At 42.5% G+C, this 27164-nt stretch overlaps 2 protein-coding genes across 2 annotated transcripts in view; one reads left to right on the top strand and one right to left on the bottom strand.

The window, feature by feature from the left end:
* The window catches only part of Sesn (Sestrin), a 193984-nt gene extending 173684 nt beyond the window's left edge, over nucleotides 1-20300 (top strand). Inside the window, exons 7-12 of the mRNA XM_076800361.1 lie at nucleotides 9737-9907; nucleotides 15104-15283; nucleotides 15388-15628; nucleotides 16203-16468; nucleotides 16941-17315; nucleotides 19226-20300. Coding sequence (XP_076656476.1) covers nucleotides 9737-9907; nucleotides 15104-15283; nucleotides 15388-15628; nucleotides 16203-16468; nucleotides 16941-17315; nucleotides 19226-19312 — 1320 coding nt within the window. The 3' untranslated portion in view covers nucleotides 19313-20300. The remainder of the gene's footprint in view (nucleotides 1-9736; nucleotides 9908-15103; nucleotides 15284-15387; nucleotides 15629-16202; nucleotides 16469-16940; nucleotides 17316-19225) is intronic.
* Nucleotides 20301-22534: 2234 nt separating this feature from the next.
* On the bottom strand, nucleotides 22535-26766 carry LOC143361128 (uncharacterized). Its single transcript, XM_076800420.1, has 2 exons — nucleotides 23415-26766; nucleotides 22535-23380 (listed from the first exon to the last, which is right to left on the bottom strand). Exons 1-2 carry the CDS (start codon nucleotides 23659-23661, stop codon nucleotides 23238-23240), a joined length of 390 nt encoding a protein of 129 aa, XP_076656535.1. The 5' UTR covers nucleotides 23662-26766; the 3' UTR covers nucleotides 22535-23237.
* Between the last annotated feature and the right edge of the window lie 398 nt (nucleotides 26767-27164).

Below are 27164 nucleotides of genomic sequence, written 5' to 3'. Positions count from 1 at the left end.
GACAACTCTCGCTTCTCTGCCATTAACACCTCCGGCATTCTCTACTTTTTCCCTACAATCTCTTCCCCACAGGACCACACTAACGATATCTCCAACAAAATCAACATATAAGTCGCTTACATGGTGCACAGACACTGATTCTCGAACTCTTGCCCCTCGAGTAAACCGGGAAAAAGTAACATAACTCTTTTATTTGTCATTATTTCTATATGAAACTTTTGCCATTGCATTCATCACATTTTTCTGATTAAAACGAGCCCAAACACGATACCATTCGGATTGCATTGACTCGTTCAATCCACGATAAACTAGAACCTCTATTATCCGAACGGATCTGTGAAGCATCAGTTTTTCGATGATAGAACGGTCACCTGGCTTCGAATTTCGTCGTGGTTGGGCTCATTTTATCCAGCAAAGCGTTACGAGTATGTTGGTGAAGGTTTCATAGAAAAATAATGTTTAATTCACGGTGTTTTGTTTAAAACAAATTTTCTCCGAATTGTGCCATGTTTGGGCTCGTTTTACTCAGGAAAAGGCGAGGAATGTGTTGGTAGATGTGTCATAGAGAAATCGTAGGTACAGAAATTGTAGTCTACCAAATTCAAAAAATTTTGAGGTTGCTTGCTTTATTCAGTAAGTTCTCTGTTAAGGAGCGCTATTTGGATTTAATATCGAGAGGAACGAGCAGTCGCGACACCATCTGCGTGGGAGTGATATACACGAAATAATATGTTACAAGGTTCCCGGGCAATCGAGTTCTCGGGTGTGTTACTCTGCTCGTTGTTTGTCGCGTTAGGTGCCTTTCTATCGAATTTTTTCGCTCTCGAGGGCTATCTCGTCCGACGATGTAATATCGCGACGATCGAGGGACCTTGGAGCTTCATTTTAGCGATTATCCTATCGCGGCGCTCGCGATCCTCGAACGGCAGATCATTTCGATCGCGAAAATAGCGAAAATGTCTCGAACACGGACGGGAACGTCAACACGAGAATCAATCATACGTTTGTCTAGCTACAAACACGTCTCGGATTAATATAGCAGCGGGCGCGTTAACGCATTTCTCGATCCGAACGATCTCACCGTCGATTTTTCCGTCAAGGTCTTGAATATTCTCGGGAGAACAGCTTTCTGAAACGATCATGCGTATAAATAGAGCGCCATAGTAATAGCGATAGTAAGAACAAGGCGAACGTTGTCCTCTGTTCCTTAAAAGTTCGAAACCAAAATTTTCTGCATTTGTCGCCACAACCAGGAGTCGCTTACAAATTAATTTGTTGATTTAACCATTTTAGTGCCCACCAAAACCGATTTTTAAAATCTCGCCATTTTCAAATTGCACTCATTTTCGTCATCCGCAACATCCGCAGTCTAATAATTATGATGGAAGCTAGTCTGTTTGAAAACGGTCCAACATTTCGAAATGATTACGTCGAACGAGCAGCGTTGTACGGGCATCGATATTTTATACGACAGCAATTATTCAGATAGGATGTTGTCGATCGATAATCGACTTTTCCGATGATCCCAGACAAATTTTCCAGCCGGGAGATTCAAATGGCCGTGTCACCGGGGACATCTCTTCGTTACCGGGGATGAATAATGCAGCGAATGGCGTTAAAACAATCTATATATTCTCCGCACGGTGTGTGCGTGTGTGTGCGTGTGTGTGTGTGTGTGTGTGTGTGTGTGTGTGTGTGTGTGTGTGTTGTTCACTATAACGGAATCCGTGTATTCGGAACACCGACAATTTCCGGTGGAACACAAAGCCGTATGAAACCCCTAATGGCTCCTTTGTCTGGCCACAGCCACGCGCGATTCGCTAATAAAGTAAACAACGTCCGTGGAACTTCTGCCTTAATAACCATCTTGGATCATTGAACCGCAACTGGGATCGTAATTTCATTTTCGTGACGGAAGAGCTCGATTGATCTCTGTCGGGTCGAAAGAAACGGAAAAACGAAGCAAAAGAGTGCAGTAGTTGCTTCGGTGTGTGTCTGTGTGTGTGTGTGTGTGTGAAATAAATGTCTACGATAATTTCGAAAAATTTGTCTTGGTACAGCTCTGAGGGACCTGGGACGCTCGATGGGTGAGGTGCGTATGATGTGTTAGGTATATTTTTAATATAACCTCTTTGTTTTTAATTATTTTTCCATGAAAATTTTGCCGACACATTCCTGACATTTTTCCGATTAAAACGAGCCCAAGCACGACACAATTCGGACCCAGGTAACCGTTCTATCATCCAAAAACTGGTGCCCCAAAAAATCAGTTCGGATAAGCGAGGTTCTAGTTTATCGTGGATTAAACGGATCAGTGTGATCCGAACTGTACCGTGTGGGGTATCGTTTTAATCGGAAAAATGTCAGGAATATGATGATAAAAGTATCATGAAGAACTAGCCAAAAACAAAACAGTTACATCGTTAAATTAACATTGTCTCACAACTTTTCCACACTCGAAGCCAGCGTTGTGAGGGTTAGAATTAATTTTTCGTCACGTTTTCGCACACAAAAATCTTCCAACATAGATCCCCGTATCACTCGCCACAAATTCTCCCGCTCGACAATAAACAATCTATTTGCACGAGCAAACGTTACGTCCACGGTATAAAAACGCTAGAAAAAAGAAACTTCGCATAGTTCCGCCGATGCAGCAGAAATCCGAGAAACCACCAACACCATTTTGAAGAGCGATATATTTCGTTCGTCAGCGAGCGGGATTATGTTTGTGTGCGGCATCGTCGATCAATAAAGAAGATTTACCGGTTCGTCGGACGTGTCGTTTCGCAACGTATTATCCTAATACGAATCAATAGCAATTCCTCATCCCATTATGCAAGAAGAGAACACACGGAATGGGCGAGGCGTTCTCGCATAATGCAGGCCTCGTTCACTATGTTCGCACGTGTCTCGGAGATTTTCGCGCGCACGCCCACGCACGCGGATTCCATGCTATTCCGGTTCGCCTAATCTTGTTTGTCCGACACGCGAGTTCCTTTTGGAGGACGATCTATATAATATTCTCGATCTTCTTTCGCGCGAGCTCGAGACACGCGTTGGACCATCTTATAGTTAGAGGATTACACATTATTAACCACTCCCATACTGAGTTGTTTATGGTAGCAGAAGTTTGACGATTGGCAGGGTCTTCTTTGATCTTTCAGCCGCAGACTTTTTCTTTGAAGGTGTGTACAGCGAGGAACGCATTTATGTTCGCCTTTGAAAAATTGTCAAAATCGTTTGAAGATCATATATTTTCGTACGATGTTTCAGCGTTGCGAAATGGTACGATAGTGGTATCTGAATTACAAGTGTTGTGCTGGAAATGTTATTCACGGTTTTCAAAAGCGGGTCTCAAGGTTAGAGTATATACTAGTCCCGTTATACACGTGTTGGAAGACTCTGGTACGTTGGGCAGATTATGGTCGATGCAAATGTGGTGGGATTAGGAAAGAGTGGTGGGAAGATTTGTGTACTATTTTCGGAGTGATCGTCGTTAGACTGCGGACACTCGTGCACAATAAAAATGATTTATTTCTGTATTTGTTCTCTTAACGATTTTAATCGGCGGAGAATGTAGATCAATTAATCATTGTGGAAAATGTGTCTCGTATTCGTTGAAGTTGCAGCAGGCGTTGAGAGAGATTAGGGGATGCACAAGTACTATTTGATTGACGTAGCACAATTGCCGAGACCGGAACAGAGTATGGCAATTCCTCAGTTTCTTTCGAACTAAAAGATGTCGAAAATGCGGTTTTGATGCATACGTGCGAGCGACAGTGAGTCATCAACGGGACGAGGTTGCACTTAAGCTTTTCACAGATAAGGTTCCAATCGTCCTAAGTCACCTTCAAATTCTGGGTATCTCTTGAAAAGAGGTCGAGACCGATTCAATCCGTGGAACGCATTTAGGCGAACGATAAAGCGTCGTTATCAGAGTTTTAGAAAGTCGTCGGACGATTAATGGTTTCCTTCTGGTCAAATGGCGCCTCCAGTCCTTTGAGATGACCTGGCCATTCGGCACAGTGTTAACAGCTTCACTACCAAATGACAATTTAGAGAGTTCATTAAAATCAAACTTAGATCCACTTAGGGAAATCAAGAAATTAAAATTCGAAAGATAAAATTTAGTTCTGACGAAAATTAAATTAATAAATTAATTCTGTGAATCAGTTTTTCTCCAAATACATTGCAGAACAACGAGAAAATCTGGCTTCGTGGAAATGGTCGATTGCATTAGGCCAACAGTGTCCCAAAATTAGTCGACCTCAGAAGAAAGGAATTCGGGGGATTCTTATTTAAAAGCCTGTCGGGTCGAATATAGCGGCCACAAATCGTCGCGAAAATTGTGTAAACATAAATACGCGCCATTAAGTAAAATTAGAAACACTGTGTGTGACTCTCTGAACCAAACCTGTTACCAACTTCGTTATTATAGTCTTCCCTCCTCTGGCAAACGACGTTGCTGTCAACACCTATCCTACGCTGTCCCAAATTACTTCTCGCATCTTCGAACAATCATTGAAGAGTCTGGAACAATGGGAGCTGAAGAAATTAAAGACCTCGGTGCGTCGATTGTATGAGGAGAAATTTCAAAAATTGCTTAATTCTTGCACCGAACGACCAGTAAGTTCCGCTTCACTAAATCGGTTCGGATAAGCGAGGTTCTAGTTTATCTTGGATTACACAGGCAATTGCAGACCAAACTGTATCGTGTTTGGGCTCATTTTAATCGGAGAAACGTCGCGAATCTACTAGTCAAGGTTTCATCACAAAATCGTTTGCTTAAACATCAAAAATTATAAATAATTGACCCTTCGGTTCCGGAGTTTCCCGATATATCGAGACATTACTGCGTTATTTTCACTTCCAGCGAAACGGTGAATGGGAGATCAAAGTTCCTTGGTTTTTATGGCTTGCGATAACTTAATATAAAAATAATGTCATCGATAATTTGAATAAAAAATGGATTTGCACGGTTCCCGCGCTGAAGTCTTCGGTGCCACCGCGCCGCGTTCGGAGCATGTGAAGAAGGAGAGGAGAAGTAAGAGGAGGAATGAGATTATTATTGGAAGGTGAACGAAAGAAGGCAAAATTGGAACTGGTAGAAGAAAAGAAGCGGAGAAAGGAGAAGGGCTGTGGCACGAGCAGGAGAGAGGCTCTCGTCGCGAAGTCTCGGGGAGCTGTTTCTCGGGCCCGGTGCCAGCAGATTCTGCCAAAAGAAAAAGAGTTCTCGGAAGGAGGATCTTCGGGAGGGTCTCACCGGGACAATCCGACGGGATCTTGCCAAACCCCCGCGTACGGGTTAATTGAGTAATGCCTTTGCTAAGGCTGATGACGCGAATCGGCGACTATTCTTGATCCGCGAGCAGCTGATCGGCGACCACGTTTCACCCTTTGACTTCCATCGATGACCTCGAATCGCCGCTACAAAAACACTCGCTATTAACAGTCTAATTTTACGCATTTATCACAAAAACTAGGCGTTGTGCAATGTAAAACAGCGGAAAGCCTGCAACACTCCGAAAACATGTTTTTAACAACTTAATAAAACTGCAAAAGGGAGCAATTTTATGAAGTTGTTAAAAACATGTTACTTGTGTTAAAAACTGCAAAAGGGAGAAATGAATTCCTATTCGGGTCTCCTGTCCCGCCATTGATGCAAATTCTATTTTGCACGAAGCTCCCATTATTAGTAGATCTTTATGCAAAATGTGTTTCAATAATTTTAATAACTTTTAAACCATAGAACAGTGTTCTAAAATTGTCACTGTCCTGTATTTCTAATTATTAATCATATCATCGATTGACTCCAGAAGTGGATGCATTTAGGTTTAAATGTCGTTCATGTTAGTTGCCCCCCCCCCCCACTCCAATCGTTTCGGATTCACAACATCGGTACAGTCTTCTGGTTCGACAAACAAGATAATGCTTAAAAATAGCAGTCTCGCGCTTTCCGGATTTGCGAATCGAAAAGATCAACATCGAGAGAGTGTCAGACGGTGTCGGGCCTCTTCGCGATTCGCTTATCAGCGTTCGATATCGTGTTATCGATTGTGTAGAGCGATTCAGCGATACTTCCCGCGGTTATTTAGTGGAGCCGTGAGTCCCTTATCGAGAAAGTCCGGTCAGATGGGGATCAGCTTTCGTCAGAGCAGCGCGCCACGTTCGTTTGGAGGTCTGTTTTGAGAGACTGTGTTACATATTGACTGACAAATACAGCAACAGTCATCGATATTATACTCTATAAGTCACGAATCTCATAAGTCGGTACGAGGACTCGATAAAACTGTTCTTCAGTTCCAAAGTTTAAAGGCTACCGGTTATCGACGATCGAGATTTCTCAGGTATGCAGGCTTCCTTATCGTCTTCTTACTTCTCAGGTGTAAACGGCAACTTCGATGATCCACTGATCTTGACAGCATTGATTCGTTCTTACGACAGGTTTTTTCTCGGGACTCGTATCGCTGTGATAGCCCACTGGCCTCAACAATTAAATTGTAATACGAATTAATTAAGTTGCATAGGTTCGGATTGCAAAGAATTTAGTTGTGACTGGTTGCAAACGCGGGTAACCGTGATATAATCGAAATCAACTCTCGTTTCAACGATTTCGAGCGATTTAAAGTGTCTATTGTTGGTTTAAAAATTGTACAGCACACTACAATATGGTGTGGTACACGTTAATTAACAATTTATCCCGGTTACACTTCGATTTAGCAACGTGTAGCCCTCGAGAGTGCTTGAAACTCGAGCGCCGGGAAGCGCGGCATGATAAAAAATTCGTTATATCTCCGGTATAATTGTTTTGTTTTCGATGAAACTGTTGCCAACGCGTCCGCGACATTTTTCCGATTAAAACGATACCTCACACGGCACAATTCGAATTCTATTTACTCGTTTAATGCACGATAAACTGGAACCTCGCTTATCCGAACTGACCAGTGGAGATTCAGCGTTCGGGATTTAGCAAGCACGCGAGCTCCGAATTGCGTCGTGCGTGGGCTCGTTTTAATCAGAAAAATGTCACGAGTAAGATAATGAAAATTTTATAAAGAAATAATTGAAAACGAAGAGGTTGCGTAAATCTTTTGGGCAATTAAATTTCGAGGTTCCTCGGTTTAATTACCGTGGGATCGTGTTATTGTCGAACTGACCGACACCTAAAACACTTTTCTCTCGACCGACCAAGCATCGTCGCGAAACACTCGAAAACACCGGTTTCAACGAGTTGCGATCCATCGCGTGCTATTGCGGCATTGCGAAGGCGGCGTTTAGTATACACGATTCTGCGTGAGCACGATGTCGATGCGAACTGTTGCCGGGAGGTCGACGGCCGGCGCGTACAAATTAAATGGGAAAGCCATTTCATTCCTGGCTTTCGCCACGTGGGGAATATCAATTTATATACATGCTGATCTAATGGCAATTCGAGGAGGATCGTGCGGCGAGGTCAGGACGATGAACGTCCATAAGGTTGAGAACGTTGGCGGAGCTTCGTTCGCCATAATGAAATTGCAAATTGTCGTCATTTAGAACAAAAATAAACAGGTGAGACACAAAATAGAAAATACCAGAACGATTGAAATAAAAATAATTTGGATTAATTATAAATACAGATGCTACACGATAAAAGTGTCAGGAATATGTCCGAAACAGTTCCATTAAGAAATCCAGCCAAATAACTGCTTCACGATCCAAAAACTCTCAATTCCGCCGACCAGTTCGGATAAGCGAGGTTCCAGTTTATCGCGTTTTGAAGGAGCATGCGAGATCCAAACTACGTCGTGTCGGGTATCGTTTTACTCGTAAAAGTGTCACGAATACGCCAGTAAAATTGTCACGAAGAAGCCGGCCTGCAGAACAGCACAATCTCGAGAAATGTCCGATCCCCGATCGCTGGATCACGCGCGAACCGATCTGTCGCGGCTCGCGGCGCGGCTCCGTCAAAGTAAAAGCTGAAGAAACGTTGAAGTATCGTTTAAATAGGCCAGGTCGCAGCTGTACGAAAGCGGTGGTCCCCACGGGATCGAAAACAAAAACGAGCAAGCGTCGAAAGGGTGTCGCGATGTAAGATCTAAGTATAGCCGGCGGTGTCGCATCTGCGTTTCGGGAACGACAAAGAGACGAGGAATAACACGACGACGACGACGACGACGACGACGACGCCAACTTGTCTATCGGTTTCACGGCTTTCCTCCGCGCATCGTTTCGCCTAACACCACCAACACCAACTGTCGGTGGCACAGTCAAAGTCGAAGACAACGAGCGTGTGCTCGGCCGGCTCGCATGACGCAACGCAAACACCTGATTTCGAGGATCTCTTCCGAGTGACCCAGTTGCTCGGTTTCGCGACCAGAGGGGTGGCGAACGCGATTATGTGACCAGCGTTTACGGTTGTTACGTGGCCCGGCGACGAGACCGAACGGTAGGCGAACGTTATGGCAACGAGACTCGGACATTTACACTAACAGAGTGCGTCAAATTCATCCTCTAAAAGTTCCACCGATTTTTATAAATGGCCGAGTGTTTGGTGCGGGGATTAAACAATATTTTTTAAACAATTCTCAGACTTCGGTCTCCGCTCCGAGGTCCTCGATCGTTGACATCGTGATGTCTGAAAATTCGGGTTAGGATAAAGATGGCGTCCTTGTTCCTGTAAAGTGCTTGTAAAGCAACACGTGTGTCAGTCTCTTTTAGATGTCAGTAGGTTTAGTGTTATTGTCGAGAGAGCCAGGTTTAGTATCACTTGATACCGTGAAGGTTTCAGGTTCTACTGTTGTTGAGCCGATTTTAGGGAGCTCAAGCCAACGATCTAGCCAAAGGCCGGATGAAAATCGGCCGCGGAGATACGAACTTTCTAATGCTGAAATTTATAGCGTGCGTCGAGGAACGGAGAGTCCGAAACACGTGAAAGCAATTCAGACGTTAACGATCGCCGAGAAACCCTCGGCCACGATCCTCCGAAATAGTTCCACAAAAGATCCACCGGTGATATTTCATCCATTTTCGTTTTACACTTTGATCCACGAAAAAATGGGGGAAAAATTGTGGCAGAACTTTTGCGTTTTTCCAGATTTTTTCACGAAACTTCTACCAGTACATTGGCGGCATTTTTCTGATTAAAATGAGCCCACGCACGACTTAATTCGAAACGTGTTTGCTTGTTTAAAACACGTTTGTGTAGAACCTCTATTATCCGAATTCTCGTTCTTCAGTCTTAAACAGTTCAATCTAAAACTTTCCGTGCACAACACAAATTTTATTGTACATTCCACAAATTAATCTGACAACGGCTGCACGAGTGTTCTATTATTCGAATATTATTGTGTCAGTGATATTATTGTTAATAACTGTTTTAATCAGAAAACTGTCACGAGTATATCTCTGCAAAAGTTTCATTTTGAAACCCAGCTAGATAACGGTTCTACTATCCGAAAACTTATATTTCACCGATCGGTTCGGATAGTAGAGGTTCCAGTTTATCTCGCATTAAACGAGCAAATGAGATGCAAACTGCGTCGTGTTTGGGCTCATTTTAACCAGAAAAACGTCCGGAATGCATTGATAAACGTTTCGCAGAAGAATAATTAAAGACTTTGTTGTTACAGCTGATTTTGTGTAGTGAATTTTTAAAACGCGTGCGTTTTATCGCGAATTTCGTGTAATTTTTCTTGCTTTTTTTTCGCCCGTACGTCCAGGTTTCTGACTGACCATAATCTTTTTGTGTTTTCAGACTCATAATCTGTTGATGGACGCGTTCCTTCAAAACAACAGACTGGATCATGTCTCCAGAGTGATGGCCTCGCATCCCTCGTACTTGGAACACTTCCTTCGTACTCAACATTTCATCCTGAGGGGCGACGGGCCGCTCCCGTACGACTACAGACATCTGATCGCCATTATGGTGAGTGGTTTCCCCCCGTAGATTACTATACCTCCTCCCCTCTTGTGTACGTATAATTCGCCCGCAATGGCGAATCGTAGTTCACGCTCCGGCGCGATAATTCGATAGAAAAATCTGTCCGAGCGGATAGTATTATCTCGTAATAGTAAATGCACTTGTGCGTCATTGTGATACGTTTTCATCTGTTTTCGTTTCTTTTCTGGCGGTCGGGCCACTGGTCTCGATATATGACGAACTGTTAGCGCACACGTGTTCAGCGATAAGACAGAAAACTGACCGACAGCGCATGCGTGCGAACGCTTTTATGGTTCTCGCGTTCGCATAATTAATTTGGCTTTGTTTCGGGGGAGCTGGATGCTTGGATATAGGTGCTATTTTTAAATGGGACTTTTTTAAAAATAGTAAAAAAGTTCAACATTTTTTTTTAAAAGCAGTTTTAAAAAAACTACTAGCTTTTATAAAAATTTATGCATTTTGGTTGCTCAAAAGTTTGGAGGTTGTGCATTTTAGTTGCTCTAAAATTGCAAACTTGGTTTTGTAGATTTTAGTTGTTTCAAAATTTATTTTATATATTTTAGTTGCTTGAAAGTTTAACATTTTGAATCTTATTTAAAGTTTGCTCCACGCAAAGTTTAATGGCTCACTCCTTTTAATGAATCATGTACACGGTGCAGGTATAGAATTTCCCTTTCCCCTCACAGTTTTCTAACCCGAAGTTTTTCGTTTCTCAATACGTTTTCATCGAGCCCATGCATATTTATCACCCACCACAAATTTATTAATAGTAAATTAGTGACGAAACGGCACCGCTGCTGACACAGTTACACGTGTACGGCCACCGGTTTTATCCGCGTCACATCGTGTAATTGAATCTTTAATTGCTGTTTATGATTTCCTGAACGGGTTGTTCGAGATCTACAATCGAGCGTTTTGAATTATCGCGAAACGAAAGACTTATCCGTACACGACTGTTCCATTAAGATCCGATAGACAAGCTTTTTTCCGATCTTTTGTTTCACTTTTATTATTGTATTTCGTTTCCTTTTCACTTATTTTTCTCCTGCTTATCTTTCATCGCCATCGCTTTCTTTTGTTTTGCACGCTGAAGTGTGATATCTTTATTGTAATTCTTGTTTTTAACTGATGATTCGCCCGGATAAACTGATTATAAAATTCATTGAACTATTTCGTGCCTTTCATTTATATTGATGTTGAATAATCAATTGGAAACGATTTTCTATTCGTTAAATTTTATGCGCCCGTTAGAAAACTCATAAATAATGACCCCCTTTTTGCTAATCTTTGTTGCATTCGATTATGAATATTATATATGTCGAGTCATGTTAATCTCTGTACCATCTACAGCAGAGTCATTCATTTACGCTTCTTTCTTCCTTTTCTTTTTTCTAAACAAGATGTACATCTTGTTGCTTCCTGCCAGGAGACATCTAATTAAGATGTTATTACAACATCGGGTTTTCGTTTTTATTCACTTGGTCTTATGCAATTTTTATTGCAAGCCTCCGTAGTTATGTATCCAATTTTTTTCTTTTTCCTGTTATCCTATACCATCTTCCGTTTTGTTGTTCTCTTTGTTCGTGTTACTGATGCATTAATAATCATAATTGCTGTTCCACGCCAGTTGTTTCAGACTCGTAACATGCAGTAGTAAAGACAGACAAGCTACTTTCCATATAATTCGTTGCTCACCACCATTAAATCAGTTCTTTTATGATTACCATAATTAGAACTACTACTATGAAAAAGAAAATTTTTGTTGTATATCTACATTCGTCACATTTTTCCGATTAGAATGAGTCCAAGCACGACATAATTCGAAGCCGGTTAACCGTTCTATCGTCCAAACACTCGTGTCCCACAGCTCAGTTCGGATAATAGAGGTTCCAGATTTTCGCCGATTAAACGAGTAAATGCAGCCCGAATGGTATCGTGTTTGGGCTCATTTTAATCGGAAAAATGTGGCGAATATGTCGATAACAGCTCCACGAAAGAATAATAAAAAACCAAAGGCTTATCATCGAATTAACATTATCTGAAAATCTGAAATGCCCCCTCGGACCTTATATAATACAACACAGAACGACATCGTCGACTTTCGGGAATTGAGAATTCCTTATCAACACTTTTGCAACCCACCAGCTCTATCGCACTCTCTGTAAAGCAACATACAATTAAGCAAAAAAGAAAAAAAAAAATTAGAGAACGACCGCGGAAGTGTTGAAGCTGTTACCAAACCACAAACACATTAATTAAACGTGCTCGAGTGAAATACTAGACTGACAGGTCTGCGGAGAGGCTCGAAAAATCTTGTTTCCAGATAAGGATGATAAAATTCTGTTTCTCGACAAGCTCGGAGATAATGTACACTGCTCGAAGCCACGTGTATGCGCGGAGCAGCCCGTTAGCATCGTCTCTATCAAATTTCGCGGCGTTCGAATCCGGAAATACTATTTTCTCGACGTTGCGCCACACTTTTCATAGTCCTGATTGATTTCGGCAAGCGAAATCGAATCCTGACATGGCGGAACCTCGCCAGATGGAATGTTTACCGGCAGGAAAGCTGTTTTCCAGATATCTTATCGCTTTATCGCGCGCTGCTTGCCTGGCAATCACCTTCCTCTCCCAATTCTAGCATGCTTTCGACGATCGCGACCATACTCCCCTCGCGCACCCGCGGCCATCTGTCTTTTATCGTGACCGATAACGTGTTTTCGGTCGATCATTTCGTCTATCGAGCACAGGCGTTATCTGCCGGGCAGATAGCGGACCAGACGGATCGGATGGCACCGCGATTAGGCGGTTCGCGATTTTCCAGGCCACCACCGTTCAAAATCCGAGAAACGCGCGCGCGACGCGAGAGAAAAGCAGAAAATATTACCCTGTTCTCATAGAAATTTTTAATATTTATTTACGAAGTCGTACTCGTCAATTGAAACGAAATTTCTGCTCGAAACAATTGGGAAACTCGGTGAAAACATTTAAAAAATTGAAAAATATTATTTAACACAGTAGGAATGTCAATACATTAAAATGATTAAAGGAAGAACGGATTTTCTGTTTGGCTCCTATTTCTTGCAAATTGTCTACTAATCAGTAAGGGACCGTTTAATCCCTTCAGTGACAACCCTATGTGTGTTGGTAAACAACGAACAATAAAAATGACCGGTCCGTGATTCTTTTTTAATCGGGTCGTAACTGCGACTTACGGTCGCAGATATCGGAAAGCAGGAAGCTACAGCCTCGATGTAATATCCTGTTTCCGGGTACACTGACTCAGGTTGACAATGGAAGGACATGAACTAGATCAGGGGAAGTTGACTCGAATCGAGGGGAAAAAGTTGCCCTCCCCCCCCCTCTCTATCTGTACCGGATTAGTCACGTGACGTTGTGGCACATGCACGTCAGAGAGGAAACGCGTCACGTGACATGGGCCGTGGCGGAAGCGTGGGGGAATAGCGTCGTAGAGGGGGAAGGATCGACGTCGATCGGCGTCGATCGGCGTCGATTTTCTAGTGTGGTTCACATAATTTCCTTAGTTCGTAACGACGGCCATAGGCACGTCATGTTACGAAACCCCCGGTGCACTTGCTCGGTTTCCTTGATAATCTTTGGCCCAACGACCCGCTCGGTGTCGAGGAACTCGATCGAAATCGGTGACGTTATCGTGTACGCTACGTTTCTCATCGGAGAGCAACTGCTCGATAATCGCATTCCGTTTTACTACTCACATTGAGAGAATACAGCGCGGGGTACGGAGCTCGTATCGCGCCTGAGCCCTCAGGACAATTATAGTGACGAACCATGTATGTACCACCAGTTGGAGAGCAATACACTGTTCGATTTTATCATTCGATGTTGTCTAAAAAGTTTCTTGTTGTTGCTGCCCCGAAATATCGTCTACAGACCCCATTTTTTGATCCCCCACCGCTGACGAAAATGGTAAAAAAGAAACATAACTTTTTCGTTTTTTGTTATTCTTTTATGAAATTCTCGCCGACGCATTCCTGACGTTTTCCCGATTAAGATGAGCCCAAACACGATGTACTTCCCGCCGTATATGCTCGTTTAATCCATGAAAAACTAGAACCTCGATTATCCGAACGCGTCCGTTCCGATAACGACGGTTCTCTTGAATCGTGGATTGAAGAAGCAACTGTACTCCGAAGTATATCGTGTCGGGTATCATTTTACTCGGAAGACTGTCACGAATGTGCCAGCGAGAGTGTCACAAAGAGATAATCCAGCACAACAAAGTTCCGTCACTGAATTAGTATGCTGTACTCGGAGATCGAGCTTCTGGGCTGTTCGAGCACCTCTGTCACGTACATCAAGACATCACTGTGGCGCTGTACGTTCTCCTATAGCACGGTTTTAAGCGCCCCCACTCCCTGCTCGTCCAATTCCCTCTAGACCGTGTCCCACAAAACATCTCGTTGCCGGAATTCGCAGACATCTGTCTGTCGGTTATCGCGATCCTCGAGCCCGATGGATCCCGGTGCCGCATGGTAAACACGTGTATTGTTTACGCTCGTCGGATCGCGTGTCTCCTGTCCCCCCCCTGTCCCTCTGCCACGTTCTTGCTAGAAGTCCCCGGGCATTTGAATTTCTGATGTAATTCCGGTGCGATCACAACAAACCATTAAGAGAAGATCGAGTTCCAACGTGTCCCGGCCTCCATTATCCCCTCCCCTCTGCGACTGGCGCCACCTCGGCCCTCGATCCTCCTCCTCTTGCGATTAATCTGCGATCCTCTGTCCCCGTACGCGAGACTATGTCCCGTCGTGTTGTTTGTCAGCGTCGAGTCTCCTCTTTGTCCCAGCAAACTCCGTTGCAGTGAAAACTGGACGGTTCTTGAAAAAGCACCATGATTCAGACACTATTCACTTCATTTTGTACCTCTATGTGCCGCATCCTAGATAACCTGTCGCCTTTGTTTCATTCACCTCTCAGAGACCCTGAAGACCGAAACATCAAAGCCCCAAATCTGTAGACTATGGTTGACACTGGATTTCAGATCTGCATGCAAAATAAAAATTTTCTGAGTCAGTTGCGAAGGGCAGAGAACAGATGAGAATGTAGACACTTTGTTTAATAAATTGTGGGTGACAGTTCGATTGAAAGTAGTTGAAGAGAATGAAGGAATCGTAGAGTGAAGGGTTTTCGTTTGTTTTGCAGGCTGCGGGCAGGCATCAGTGCAGCTACCTGATCAATTTGCAGAAGGAAGAGTTCATGCAGGGTGGCGACCCTTCGTGGCTCCGAGGCTTGAAATCGATTCCAGGAAAGCTGCAAGATCTCTACGAGATCAACAAGATTTTGGCCCACAGGCCGTGGCTGTTGAACAAAACGCACATAGAGGTGAGCTCGTCGACCCCTGCAAGCAATTTTCAACATGTATTCTCTTCGTGGGAGTTGTGTTGTTGAATGACAATTAACGAGAGGATGATTTCTTCGGTTTCCAGAAACTGACTAAGGGCGCAGACAGCTGGTCCTTAGCCGAAGTGGTCCACGCGATAGTCCTTTTGGCTCACTTCCACTCCCTTTCGTCTTTCGTTTTCTCCTGCGGAATCAACGAGGAGCTGGACAACGTCAGCGGACACCATTACAAAGAGAATGTCCAGGATAATAGCAATAACCTACCAACTGCCAAAGACAAGCTTTCCAGTAGCCCCAAGAAGATTCCCAACGGCGATGGCAAGACTGGTAAGTCCCAAACTTCATCTATTGCTATCTCTTAAATTCATCTTCAGGCGTGATGATTTTCCTATGAAACTCTCGTCGTCATATTCGCGACATTCCCCTGATTAAAATGAGCCCAAACACGATACGATTCGCCTCATATTTGCTCGATTAATCCACGATTTAAGATAACCTCCGTTATCCGAACCGACGATGCCTGAATTCTTCATTATCAGTTGCAAATACAGTTCAATCTCGAGCGAGCCACATGTAAAGCTCAATCTAAGACTGCAGCTAGATAACTGTTTCCATTTGACAACGAGACATTCAGGTATCAGTTCGGATAATCGAGGTTCTATTAAATGGCGGATTAAACGAGCAAATATGCTCCGGTTTGTGTTCTGTTTGGACTCATTTTACTCGGAAAAGTGTGACAAATAGGTCGGCGAAAGTTTCATTTAAAAAATCATCATGTCCCGATCGTGAGAAAGATTTTGAACCCGGCCCGACCCAGACCCGACTTGTTATTTTCGAGCTTTCCCCGGCTTTCTGATTATTGTCTCGTATTGTTAACTGTAACTGTTTTTAAATTGTGCAGAAAACATGCCGTCGCCACCATCCTCGCCAAGTATAGTCGGCGAGCAGGAGGTCGGCGTGGAGGCGCTGATGGAGCGCATGAAGCGCCTCTCTGAGAAGTCTGAATCGTATCAGATCACTCAGGAGGAATTGTCGAAGAGATTTGAGACGGTGGAGACGCAATCAGCGGAGCTCGCAGCTGCGCCGCAGAGGAGTAGTTCGGTCCTCGATTCTGATATCGGTCACTTCATAGAGGATCCCACCTTCATCTACCAGGACTTCGCCAAGGTAACTTATCCCGGCTACTACACAACTGTTGGCTACCTCACAAAACCTCGAAATCGAAGCGATCGAATTAGAATGTTGATGTTGTTGTCCACGATCCCTGTACCGTTTTTACAAGCTCGATTCGAAAGTAGATTTCAAGGCGGCGCGAAGCTCACCGATGAATATTTAAGTTCGTCGAGCCGATCGCCGTTTCCACGGTGGTTCCATGAATATTTACGACGACACACGTCGATGACACGTATGCGAGTGTGTCTCGTGGAATCGAAGCTTGGCTTAAGCAAGATTAACCCTTCGGCTTCTAACGTTGAATTAAACTCCGACGATTTCAACGAACAATGAAAATCCCATCGCTAGACTTCAGATTGTTTTGTTATGCTGTCGACAGAGGCTTCTTAAAAGTACAGGGAACTGTTTTCCTGAAAAAATGTTAACCGGTGTGCATATTTTGATGGTTGATTTTGTTCTGTTGCAGCGTGGTCAGCTGAACGACATACCAACGTTCCGCGTGCAGGACTATTCCTGGGACGATCATGGTTATTCGCTTGTCAATCGACTCTACAATGACGTCGGCTATCTTCTCGACGACAAATTCAAGACAGCCTACAACCTGACGTACCACACGATGGGCACGTACAGCAAAGTGGACACATCGCGTTTCAGACGGGCCATCTGGAATTATATTCAGTGCATGTTCGGCATCAGACACGACGATTACGATTACAACGAGGTCAATCAGCTCCTCGAGCGAAGCCTGAAGACGTTCATCAAGAGCGCCGTCTGCTATCCCGAACGTGTCACCAAAAGGGATTATGATCGCGTCATGAGGGAGTTCAAGCATAGTGAAAAGGTTGGTCTTCTTATCCTACGATCCCAAAAATTCCATTTTTCATAGTTAAACTGAAGGGCAATCATTTATTAACGATATTTCAAGATCGTCAGTAGTTTTCTATACGACACCCTATATAGTTTCTTCGATATTCTTGTAGAGCACGAAAAGACGAATCCAACGAGTACCATGACGATGCCATTACGATCATTCGATCTCGAGATATTCATATCCGAAAGCTGTTTTGAGTTAGGTTTGTTCACTTTTCAAACACGAATATCTCGAGATTGAATGATCGAAACGTTATCGTTATTATACTCGTTGGATTCGTCTTTTCATGTTCTACAAGAATATGAAATAAAACTACAATTTTTTGTTATAAAAAATATCGATGACCAGAGACCACAATTATTAATCAATTGATACAGTGTACAGTGAACGCGCAATTGAAACTTCTTTTAGCAAATTGTTTTAGCAAATTGTTTATAATGTTAACAACTTGTCGAGTGGCAAAACACGTCAAGGTCAATAGGCTATTAGTTAAGCCGACGGATAACATGCTAAGCATTTCAAATAACTTGATCACAAGCCTCAATGAAAAATGTTTTCATCTGAAGATCTATCGGATTGCGAACAGTCATTAATTCTAACTAATTGGTGGTGATCTCACCGTTACAGAATACGGCATAAAGAAACCGTAGATCTAGAAAACGTTGTTTGTCTTATCGTCACAAAGACTAATCGCGTTCTCGCAGTGACAAGCGACTGCAAAGCAAATATCTTTGACCTTGTTTGCATATGACTTATTTCCATATGACTTTATTTCCATATGACTTATTTCCATATTTGCACACGTTTTTCAGTTTCACGTGCACTAAAAATCTCGTGAGCCGGGACTGGGAAAAATTGTAGCACGACGGGGTACTCAAAATCTAGTCATTAATCTCGATTGTGTCACTTTTTTTCGTCGAGCCGATGTATAAATTAAATCTTATTTTTCCCCCGGTCTTGACAATGTGGCCTAATCGATCAAGAATATTCATTTATCCGGCGATAGCTCTTATCAGGGCAATAACTTAAATGCTCTCTTATCTTGCTCGGTACTTATGTTTCGTTGCTTGCAACTTTTTGCTTTATTTATTCCTCTTCCTGATATGGATACCTGACGAATTCGCGTTGCATATAATAAATTAATAATAGTAACAATGACACAATTTTGATATTGAAACTTACATATACAGGGTGAGCTACTTAACTGTACCACCTGACTTTACTAGTAATCTACTGGTTGCATAACAAAAAGTTCCTCTATTTCAAATGAGACACGCAATGTGACGATTAGTTTCTTGATGTCTTGATACTTTATCAAGATACAGAGATGACCTTGAGATTAACTAAAGAATATCTCGGTAATTATCACTTTTTCACCCCACACACCTCAATACTTATCTACTCAACAGTCGATACTCTTACAAATTGCATATGTAAATAATACACATTATGAGACAAAAACTCATGGTTGTCTTTTGGCCTCGATGACTGAGTAAAATATCGGAAAACTAATTTTTACATTGTATGTGCCGGATGGCGTCTTACAACTTTTGTTTGGAATATTTTTTTATGCAACGACTAGGTTATGAGTTATCGCGCGCCTTTATGACGTAAGCAACGTACGCCTCTGTCGGTCGGGTTGCCGCATTTCAGGCGGATTTTAAATGAATATTACCTAAAAAATGAAGGCGAAATCGCAATTTTTGTATTCTTCATTTTCCTGTTATATTGCCTCGGAGAACCACCCCTTAAATTTTCAACCCTGCGCAATGCAATTAGTTGAAACCAAAGCTAAGCAATCCGATCGATCGCATTGAAATAATAGACAAATTTCTCCGTACTTTTCTCATACTAATTTCTTGGCATTCCTCTTCTTCCAGGTCCACGTGAATCTGATGATCCTCGAGGCCCGCATGCAAGCCGAGCTGTTGTACGCTCTCCGCGCAGTGATGCGGTACATGACCTAAGCGAGCCACGCGCCGCTCCCTTCGTCAACTTGCTGTCAGTCGTCAGCTTGTCGTCAGTTTTTGTTTCGATCGTATCAACTCCGCGAACACGGATTCGCGTGAGAGTACAGGCGTCGATAGAACGAGCGAGCGCGACATCGATATATCCTCTCTCTTTCTCTCTTCCTCCGGCGCGCATACACAGCTACACGAGAACACACACCTACATACGTGAGATCGTAGCATATTAATCGATGTATATCTCCGACACTAGCACTCATCTACAGAGATCTACGAAGGATCCGGACAGAGGATTTACTTGGACATTGCACACCGGGTGCGCCGAGGAAGAGAAAGGAAGAAACATCAGAAAAGGAAGGACAGCTGGAAGAAGCAGAGGGTGTGGAAATCGAAGGAGGATGAAGAGGGGATGTTGAGCTAACTCTGTGTCCTCTGTGTCATCCGTGTGACCTGCTGGCAAGGTGTCCGCCGTTTGCTCGTTGTCGGTAGCGTTAAACGCCAGAGATCTCTTCGACGAGCTGACTATAGCGAGTCGTCTCTTCGATAAACTGACCTTGACGAGCTAACTTTCATTAGCTGACTTTTGACGAGCTAACTTTCCCACGCGTCGGTTTGCTGATGGAGGAACAGCAGAGGAAAAGTGTGTGCCCGAAAGGGACGAAGCTGTGCAAGACCAGGATGCGCGTAGATGAAGAACTGAACGAATTCGAAGAGAACACTCGGACAACGAACGTTGTTCGAGCAAGTGGAAGTAAAAGTCTACGATGAAGCTTAAGATAAAAAGATGATTTTGAAAGAAGACCCCCCCCCCCCTGGTCGGGACCGTTTATCCAGAGAGAAAGAGAGACAGAGACGCGATGATGGAGGTGTTTTCTTTTGTAAATAGACACTCGTATTTTTCTATGTTCGCGGTCGATCGTAGTAGACTGTTACTCGCGCGTTTTATTCATCGTTTCAGATCTATATTTGTCCCCTCTCCAACCCCCCACACGCCTAATCTCCGTTGCGTCAACGGGGTTCATCGAGTTTGTTCTCTTCAGTTCCCCCCTCCACCCCCCCCCCCACATTTATTTTTTAATTTTTGTAACGAGACGCTATATTCGGGTTCGCGTTCGCTTTCACGAGGATGAAGAAGAGGAACAAGAGGAAAAACAAAACGTGTTGCGTCCGTTTTTGCGTGATCATGGTTGCAATGAATCGAAGGTGCAATCGCACACGAGTCCACGCCGAGGTGATGACCAAATCATCGATTTCTCATTCGTTCGCGTCGATATTCACACGCGGGAAATTTGGAAATTTTGTCTTTCGCGTTGTTGTAGAAATATGTATAACACACGCGTGTATACATGTACGTATGTACCGTGTACATGTTTCGCTGGGCTGTACCATTATCGAGAACAATACGTTTCGTCGTTGCCTCGGGGAACCGGCTTCTCCCGAGGAATGTCGGCGATTAGGTCAACGGGAAAGATAGAACGAGTCGCTCGAGGTTCAAGGAAGACTATAAGTCAATGATAATCGCAGGATCCTTGATCTCCCAGGATCTAAGATGCGAACGACAAGCCGGAGCGATTTGTTTTGTGTTTTCGGTTGTTGGGAATGATCGCGCGCGGCGAATAATCGTACTGTCGAAACTGCACAAACATTTTCGGTGACCGGGTACAGCGACCGGAAGTGAGTAATCGGCGAGGACCAAGCGAAGGGGCGAAGGAAACAACCGCGAATTAAGTCCAGGGGAGTTCTTCGTCGTTTTCGTTTTCTCTCGGAGAATCGTCGATGCCTCTCGCGTGGATCGCGACAAGTATGAAATCGCGAGGTTGAATGATTATCGATCAGGATTGATTGGAATCGCGGTTCGCCCCTTCTTCCGACGACCAACATAGTAGATGCTCGCCGTGTACGAGTGCGAGCAGGTCAGAGAGGCTGTTTAAACAAATCAAATCCATTTTAAGTCGTTGCGGTACGCGAGGAACGTGGCACAAAGGCGGAGAGAGAGAGAGAGAGAGAGAGAGAGAGAGAGAGAGAAAGAATAAAAGAGAGAAAGCTCTATTACACGCGGAATACACGTGTCTGTGATCGCATATTATATATAGAAATCGATGTATACGTATATATACACATATATCGTGCATATAATATGTATATATATTTATATGTATGTATGCATTGTCGAGACAAAGGGAGGAAAAGCAAATTGTAAGAAAGAACGTCGAATATATTGTATAAATATATACACGGACAACACTGACTTATATATTTAAATGAACGTATACTCGCGGACGTCCTGACGTGACGTCACGACGTATATGTTTAACTAAATGTATACGCACAGACATCGCGACGTGTATATTTAAATAAATATATATATATATATATATATATATATATATATATATATATATATATATATATGTATACACACGGACACAGACATCTTGACCGTGACATCGCGATGTATATGTTTAAATAATATATCAAAAAATATATATATCTGTATGTACACGCAGTATATACACATAGAGCGAGACCGTACGGGCAAAATGCGGACGACAAACAAAAGATAAAGCATATAAACAAAGGAAATGAACGGTAACGGGGGAGATATACGTGAGCGTTTCTAATTACAATGTCTCTTTATTATGTAACTGTGTATGTGCGCGATCTGGAATTTATTGTATATTCGTATATATGATGCGGAGAGAGTGAGAGAGAGAAAGAGAGGGAGAGAGAGAGCCACACGCGTGTTCCTTTTTTTCAACGATCGCGAACCGGCTGCTTCGTCGAACCGTAATAATAACGATCTCTGAGAATTAATTAATAATGATCATTGTGAGGCGATTTAAATCGCTGGATCGCGATCGGAGGATCACGGGGAACGACGAATTTAAACGTAGAATCAAGGCGGTTACACGCGAGGTATAGTCGAACACTACCGTACACAATCTACACACAGATACACACTGTTACACAATCCTACACACTTGTATACACTTGTACACGCTTTGTTCACAGTTGTGTACGGTTGTACACACTGTTACACATTGTCACACACTTGTATACAGTAATTGTACACGGTTGTATACACTTGTATACGGTCACGCACACTTGTTTACGGTTGTACACGCTTGTACACGGTCGTACATACTTGTACACACTTGTACACAATTCTGCACAACTGTACACACTTGTATACAGCTGTATAATACATGCATACAGTTATGCACACTTTTATACGCTTGTAAACACTTGGACACACTTGGACACACTTTCACACAGTTGTGTACAGTTGTATACAGTCATACATACTTGTACACACTTGTAGACACTTTTACACAGTTGTATACTGTTGTGTGTAGTTGTTTACAGTTGTGACATTTGTACACACTTGTTCACAGTTGTATACAGTCATACACAGTTGTACACACTTCTACACACTTGTTCACACTTGATCACAGTTTTACACACTTGTACACACTTGTTCACACTTGTTCACAGTTTTACACACTTGTAGACACTTGTACACACTTGTACACGCTTGCATACAGTTGTACAAAGTCGTACACTCAGTTGTATAAACTTGTATACAGTTGCACAAACTTGGACAGAGTTGTGCCGACTTGTATGCAATTATACGTACTCGTATACATTTGTACGCAGTTGTATGGACTGATACACATTTGTACACGCTAGAATACAGTTACACAGGACAGGGAGACTTTTCGACCAACAGCGACGCGTTTTGCGCAAAACGACGCGTCCCCACATATCACTTTGAAAAGAATTTATAGCGGTCTCACGCGTTCTTTTTCGCGTCCAGAGCGAGATCGCCCCGGCATCTTTCGTTCTCCTCTCGTTTCTTCTTCACGTGTTCTCCATTCAGCAGCTCGGGGAGTCGCTGGCGTACGATCATTTTCTTGCGTGTGCGTTACCTACCATATACACGTTCGAAGTTGCGAGGAGTTGCGCGCGAATCACAGTATTCCATTTTTCTTCGACGTTCATTTCCTTCGGGCTCCAGTTTCGACGCTTTTTTCCACTTCCGGTTTCTTTCGCGTTCTCTTCTTCTTCCGTTGTCTTCTGTCGCGTTCTCTTCTTCTTCTTCTTCTTCCGTTGCCTTCTTTTCTGTCTCTTCTTCTTCTTCTTCTTGTTCTTCTTCTTCTTCGCTGAGTTTCCGGAGTCCCTTGATTCTTCCGGCGGAAGATTAACCGTTTACAGAGCCTTATAAACGCGATTTTTGTAAGTTTATTGTGTTTCGTGGCATCGAACCGATCATCCTCGAATAGCCGTGACGCGTCGAGGACCCTTGCGGCCAGGCGTTTTAGAGTACGAGTATAGTTGACGTAGACCATATTTAATTGTATTTAATTGTTTCCGACGTGTGTCGATTCGGCGTGTAAACGGTTAAGCAGATTTTGCGAGCGAATGGGAGTTCACCTTGTCGGGGCTCGGTTTTCAAGGTCACTTTTGTTCTGACTCGGTTGACAAATGGCGCCTTTGTTCTCTCTGGAGCCACGTTTTTACTGATTAATCATTTTTTTTAGTAGGAATACAATTTTTTTTTTGTAGAGAGCAAGCAAACAAATTGCAAGTATTAGGTAAAATTTTATCGAAACGTGCGGAGGATTGAGATTGTTTATAATTTTATTTTTATCGCTCTTTTGTGACATTTGTACTAGGAAGACTATTCACATTTCTTGGCAAAACATGCAAACAAATTGGAAAAATTACTCGAAATTTAATTGAACAGGGTATTGAAATTAATCATAGTTCATGGATTTTTAGATTTTTATAGTCCAAGGACACGTCTCAGAATTGCAAAGATTTGATTAGTTTCATTCTGTTTTTAACCCTAAATCCATCAGGGTAGAATGACATTGTTGTAGTAATTAATCTTTTTAAACTAACACGTTGATGGTCGCCATTTTCTGATTTGCACATAAGTCTTTTCTATAGTTTATTCACACAAACGATCAGAGTTATTAAGGATTATAACTAATAAGTTCGACTATGATTTGGTTCATTGTGGACAAAATTTTGATCGTTGTCATTCTCTTTTTCTCAACGCAAAACCAGTCACATTGAATTTCGTGTTTCGCACACGAGTCTTATTTATTTCGTTCATACAAATGACCAGAGTAATCAATAATTATTATCAGTAGTTACTAGACAATGAACTCTGTCCCCTAAACCATAATTTAGTTAATTTCGTTTTTAGCCACAAGTATTCTGTTGTTCTCAAATTGTGTAACTTTATTATTACATTTGTAACAACAATTCTATAGATCCAGTGATAGGAAAACTCATTTTAGTCTCGGTTTCATAACATAAAAATTAACCAAATGTAGAAATCAATTTTCCCTCTAAATACATTGGAAAGAATTCAATTTTTGATTAGTATTGAAAAATGCAAGACGGTTAAAGAAATCGTTACCGTAACAAATTTTATCATTCCGGTTGCAATTGCACTAAATAAATTACTTCGATTTTGTTGAATATCCTAGGTATTGTGATTTGACGATCAACGTGTTTATTTTCGGCAATTGTTTGCCTATTTTAATACATTTCAAGTCCACAAGGGAAATGTCTTCTAGTGCAAAATTGATCCAGCAAAAACATGGCTCGAGCAAAGCAAATGGTACAATAGCATGTTGCGAACATAATCACCATAGCTGTTTCTCGTCTCTCGCTCTCTTTCTCTCTCTTTTCCCTCAGAATCTCTTCTGTCTCTGTCCTCCTCAGTCTTTCTTTTCGTCTTCGATCGTCGAGTATCGCGCAATTCGCAATCAGGATCGCACCGAATCGATCAGAGCCCGATGGAGAACACTTGGTGAACGTTTATGCGAAAAAAAAAATCGCGGTGTCCGCGGCGCCAATGCGTGCCCGGACTGATCTCATAATTAATAAGCATTCTAGTAATCGGAGAAAGAGGGGGAGAAGAGAGCTTTCTTAGAGTAGCGAAAAAGAAAAAAAAAACAAAACGAAACAAAATGGTCGGTTATCGATACTAAGAGAAAAGAGCAAGAAAGAGATCAAGAAAAAGACAGAATAGTAGTATGTGCGTGTGTGTGCGAGAGAGAGAGAGAGAGAGAGAGAGAGAGAGAGAGAGAGCGACCAAAAGACGATCTTAATAATTATCTCGATTAACTTCTTTTAATGAATTTCTCTAAGCTGAGCCTCGCACGGTAGCAAACAAATAGAAGCTTTTCTTTTTATCAAACTGTCCTCTGTTATCAAATCTGAAGGAGGCGTGATTGTTTATAATAATAATAATAATAATAATAGAAGCTAAGATGTTCCGGCAGAGCTTCTGGCTTTCCGCGCTTTTTCGTTTTTGCGAAAGTTTGGCGAATTTTTGAGAAAGTGGGAAACCCTGGAGGTGGTTTAGCGAGACCTAGTGAGCGAAGAAACACACCAGACATTCGTTCTAGATACATGATGCACACACACACACACACACCATTACAATACATTACACGCCATCTTTGTATTCTTCTTCAGTTTCTCTTCTGTTTTACCATTTATTGTTCAACGAGGTACCGATTGGGACGAGAGCTCTCTCGTGTTTCTAGCGAGCCACCTCCAAGTGTCACAAAGCATATTACAAGAGAGCGAGCGAGAGAGAGAAAGAGAGAGAGAGAGAGAGAGAGAGAGAGAGAGAGAGAAAAGTATGATGGAAGAGAAATAATAATGAAACAATGTTCGAGGAGCAGAATATTTACATGCCGCCGCGTCGAATACGATCGTGTGATAATTACAAGTGATTTGACTAGGCCCTTCCAAATGGATTCAGTCGGTTATATATTATTATTAATTATTGTGTCAAGTGAAGACATAGGCACGGACGTTTGCCAGCTCGAATCGCGCTAACTTGTGGGGGATCAGTGAACCTGAATTTTTAAAGCTGTGTTTTTTATCCGGTAATTTTCTTGGAACGCAATTCCGAAATGGATCTTTCCGTTTCGGGGCCCCGGAGGATCTCTAGAAATCCTCGAGGATTTTCTTTCTATTCGGTCTTGAACATCACGGTCACGTTGATTCGATTAAGCGATGCGGTCGACGCCTAATCTTATCTTGGGCCGAGACGAGTAGCTCCGGTCCCTTTTATGGGGCTTTTATTACGGGATCCTCTGGGCCTTCCTTGCTTTTAATAGCACGTGGTCTTCTATGCGAGCGTTGTGCTTTCGTCGATTATTTTTCGGGCGGATAGACCAACCGTCGTTCGGACGCGTTTTTCTTTCTAAAATTTCTATCCCGCGGGTTCAGTGGTCCCGATTCGAGCTCAAACGACCGACGGCGTTACGTGAAGGGTCGTATGTGATGTGATTTCTTTTATATCATAACGAATGATGAACACTCTAAGAAATGTTATAGTTTCATATAAGTGATATGTTATTTGTCATTTATTTTATCCCTTAATAAATGATGTTATATAAAAAAAAAAACTGTCGTGGCTGATTTACATTCATTTCTATCTCCTCCCATTTCATATAATAGGGGTGGTATAACTCTATAATTTTAATAAGTTGAAAATAATATATCAATGTTTCCAAGTTCTCTCAATCTTCCTATTTTAAATTCAATCTACCTCATTTCTGCCATAAATGCATAAAGATCCCCCGTCAATTACTGGAAAATTAGTTTCCCCGACGATGGTTCCCCGTATCTAATATCAAAATCGTTAATTATTGTATTAATAAATGTTTCTTTTACGGCGAATGATTTTTGCCGATTCTCTCATAAGGCGCTGTATATTCAACGGCACGAATCATCTGCTCTGTAAAATCTCAAAATAGCGCCACTTGACGTAGCGGCAAAACGCTCAAACTGTTAGACAAAATTATCGACAGTCGGT

Source organism: Halictus rubicundus, chromosome 14 (genome assembly GCF_050948215.1).
Source record: "Halictus rubicundus isolate RS-2024b chromosome 14, iyHalRubi1_principal, whole genome shotgun sequence".
Taxonomy (NCBI): Eukaryota; Metazoa; Arthropoda; class Insecta; order Hymenoptera; family Halictidae; genus Halictus; species Halictus rubicundus.
The sequence above is the reverse complement of the archived record's forward strand: the minus strand, read 5'-3'. Positions and strand labels throughout refer to the sequence as shown.